The sequence below is a fragment of the Aplysia californica genome, unplaced genomic scaffold (genome assembly GCF_000002075.1).
Source record: "Aplysia californica isolate F4 #8 unplaced genomic scaffold, AplCal3.0 scaffold00836, whole genome shotgun sequence".
Taxonomy (NCBI): domain Eukaryota; kingdom Metazoa; phylum Mollusca; class Gastropoda; order Aplysiida; family Aplysiidae; genus Aplysia; species Aplysia californica.
The window spans coordinates 159,791-162,290 of NW_004798106.1; the positions used below are offsets into that span (position 1 = coordinate 159,791).

Here is a 2,500-nt window from a genome sequence, read left to right on the forward strand (position 1 = left end):
TAAGATGATACCTGTATCTCCACATGCTCAAAAATCGACGAGCGCCTGACTCCACTGCGTCATGAGACATATGTGAGACGTGCTGACAAAACGTGTTACTTCTCACAATCCACAAATGGAGGTATTAGCCAAAAATCAACACTAGGGTCAAATTTGTAGATTTTCCATTGCTTTCATATTCTTTAAGTATAACATGCCTTATATTATTTCACACTTATTAAATGGTTAAAACTTCACCTATAAGCGTGATGTAGTGATTTCCATAGGGCTCGACTCCGAGAAGTAACTCATTTTGTCAACACCCTTCACATATTATGTCTTGCTCCTTTTTCTTTCCCTTTGCATGCCCACAACACCAGCTAACAACTAGCGTGTTTTTCAATGCTGTTCTTCCACAGACGAAGTGCCAGAACACACCAGAATACCTGAAGGCAGTACAGCTTGAAGTGAATGGGGTGTTCCCCAAGGAATACAGGTGAATAAATGCAGTAGTGCTCTGTTGTATGATCGCTTTTAAGCACAATGGGACTAATACGAAAAATGCTGTTTTGAGAAAATCGAAGGTAAAGTTTTTAGACCCTTATTATGATTATGATTATGATTATGATTATGATTATGATTATTTTATTATTTTTATTATTTTTATATCATATTATAATATTATTATTATTATCAATATTATTATTATTATTATTATTATTATTATGTTTATTGTTATTATTATTATTATTATTATTATTACCACCATTATTTTATTATTATTATTATTGTTATTATTATTATTATTACTATTATTATATTATATATTATTATTATTATTATTATTATTATTATTATTATTTTCATCATCTCTCCTTCTACTCCTCAGAATTAACCAGGTGGTTAGCCAAGTTCCGGAGTTCGCCCAAGCCTTCAACTGCCCCGCCTCCTCGCCCTTAGTCAAGGAAAAGCGATGCATGTTGTTTCCCTGAACACAACAACACAGCTTGAGAAGGAAGACATAACACTCTATAAAATGTCGTATTGTTTCATACATTAGCATTCCATTGAGGACAGGGAAGCGAAATGTCGTATTGTTTTAAAAAAACCCATTCCATTAAGGATAGGGAAGCGAAATGTCGTATTGTTTGACATTGTTTGACACAGTAACATTCCATTAAAGGACAGGGAAGCGAAATGTCGTATTATTTGACATTGTTTGATACATTAACATTCCATTAAGAACAGGGAAGCGAAATGTCGTATTGTTTGACATTGTATGACACACATTTCATGTCTTTATCTTCAATGGTTTGGGGGTTGTTGTTTTTTTAGTTTTTAAAGAACATTCCACTGAGGATAGGGAAAGAAAATGTACAGACTCTGTTCGCTTTACAAGTCAAGGCAGGTACCCACACAGAGACAGTACATTGAATTCTGACTAAACATCTTCATTAATCTCTTCAGCTTAGTCAGACTTTGTGTCATTGGGGAAAGGCACTTTCAACGATTTTCCCAAATGAGCTCGGTCTTTCCGGAGATGTCGTTAAACTCGGAAGTCCCACCTCTTAAATTATAAGCTAGTAGTGTTGTTAGGGGCGTTAAACTTTTACAATTTATTTCACAATTTTCTCCTTGCCATTCGATGTCAGACTTCCCTGTCCTCACTTTAATACTCTGTTACCTCAGAATTACAAAGTTCTATCTGCTCGGTACTTTTTTGAGAAATTTGACGCCAAAGATTTTGAGATTCACATCATGTCATGATTTTTCGAAAACAATTATTTGAATAGGTCAATAACGACTCCGAAAAATTTTACAATTTTGATTGAGCAGATAAGACATTAGGTTTCTGACCTCATGTTCTTAGTAACTCAAAACTGCCAAAAAAGTCATATAGAACTTGGCAATTCCGAGGAATTGACTCTTGCCGACGGTTAAGAAATCTCGACAAACGCAACTTCCTACGTACCTTCTCCCCCCCCCTCCCCCCCCCAAAAAAAAGTCATGATAACTGACAATTCATGTGCATGATGTGTGTTTAAAAAAATTTTAAACATAAAAAATAAAACATATACCCTAAACCCCCCCCCCCCCCCCCACAAAACCCAGAAAGGAAAAAGTGAGAGTTTAAACAAGCATGCCAATAGAATTGCCTCAGATTTGACTCACTGAGCAAGTCCTGTATTTCCATATAATATATTATATATTATCGTTTAAGGTCTTTTTTAATCGAATATTTTTTTGTCTCATAATATCTTAAAAAGAGAAGTACGATTACTTTTTAAAAAAAATTCTACTGTGAACATTTTTGTCTACATCGCAATGAAACTTCCATGTAATATGTATTTGTGCATAATGTATGATTAAAATGTTATTCTTGAGGATAACTTTTGGCCTAATAGGCATACACATATCCCCCCTTTACCTACTTAAATATTGTAAACTATTTTCACAAATCGCCCCAAAACGTGTACATATTATGTCTACCCATGGGGCTTTTTTTATTAAAAAAAGAGTT

The 2,500-nt window shown here is 34.3% G+C and overlaps 1 protein-coding gene across 1 annotated transcript in view; it reads left to right on the forward strand.

Annotated features, from left to right (window-relative positions):
• Nucleotides 1-2,245, forward strand: part of LOC101859742 (endothelin-converting enzyme 1) — a gene marked incomplete in the record, with an annotated part of 82,651 nt that extends 80,406 nt beyond the window's left edge. Inside the window, 2 exon segments of the mRNA XM_013088928.2 lie at nt 399-475; nt 869-2,245. Of these exon segments, the coding sequence (XP_012944382.1) occupies nt 399-475; nt 869-971 (180 nt within the window).
• Nucleotides 2,246-2,500: the final 255 nt, after the last annotated feature.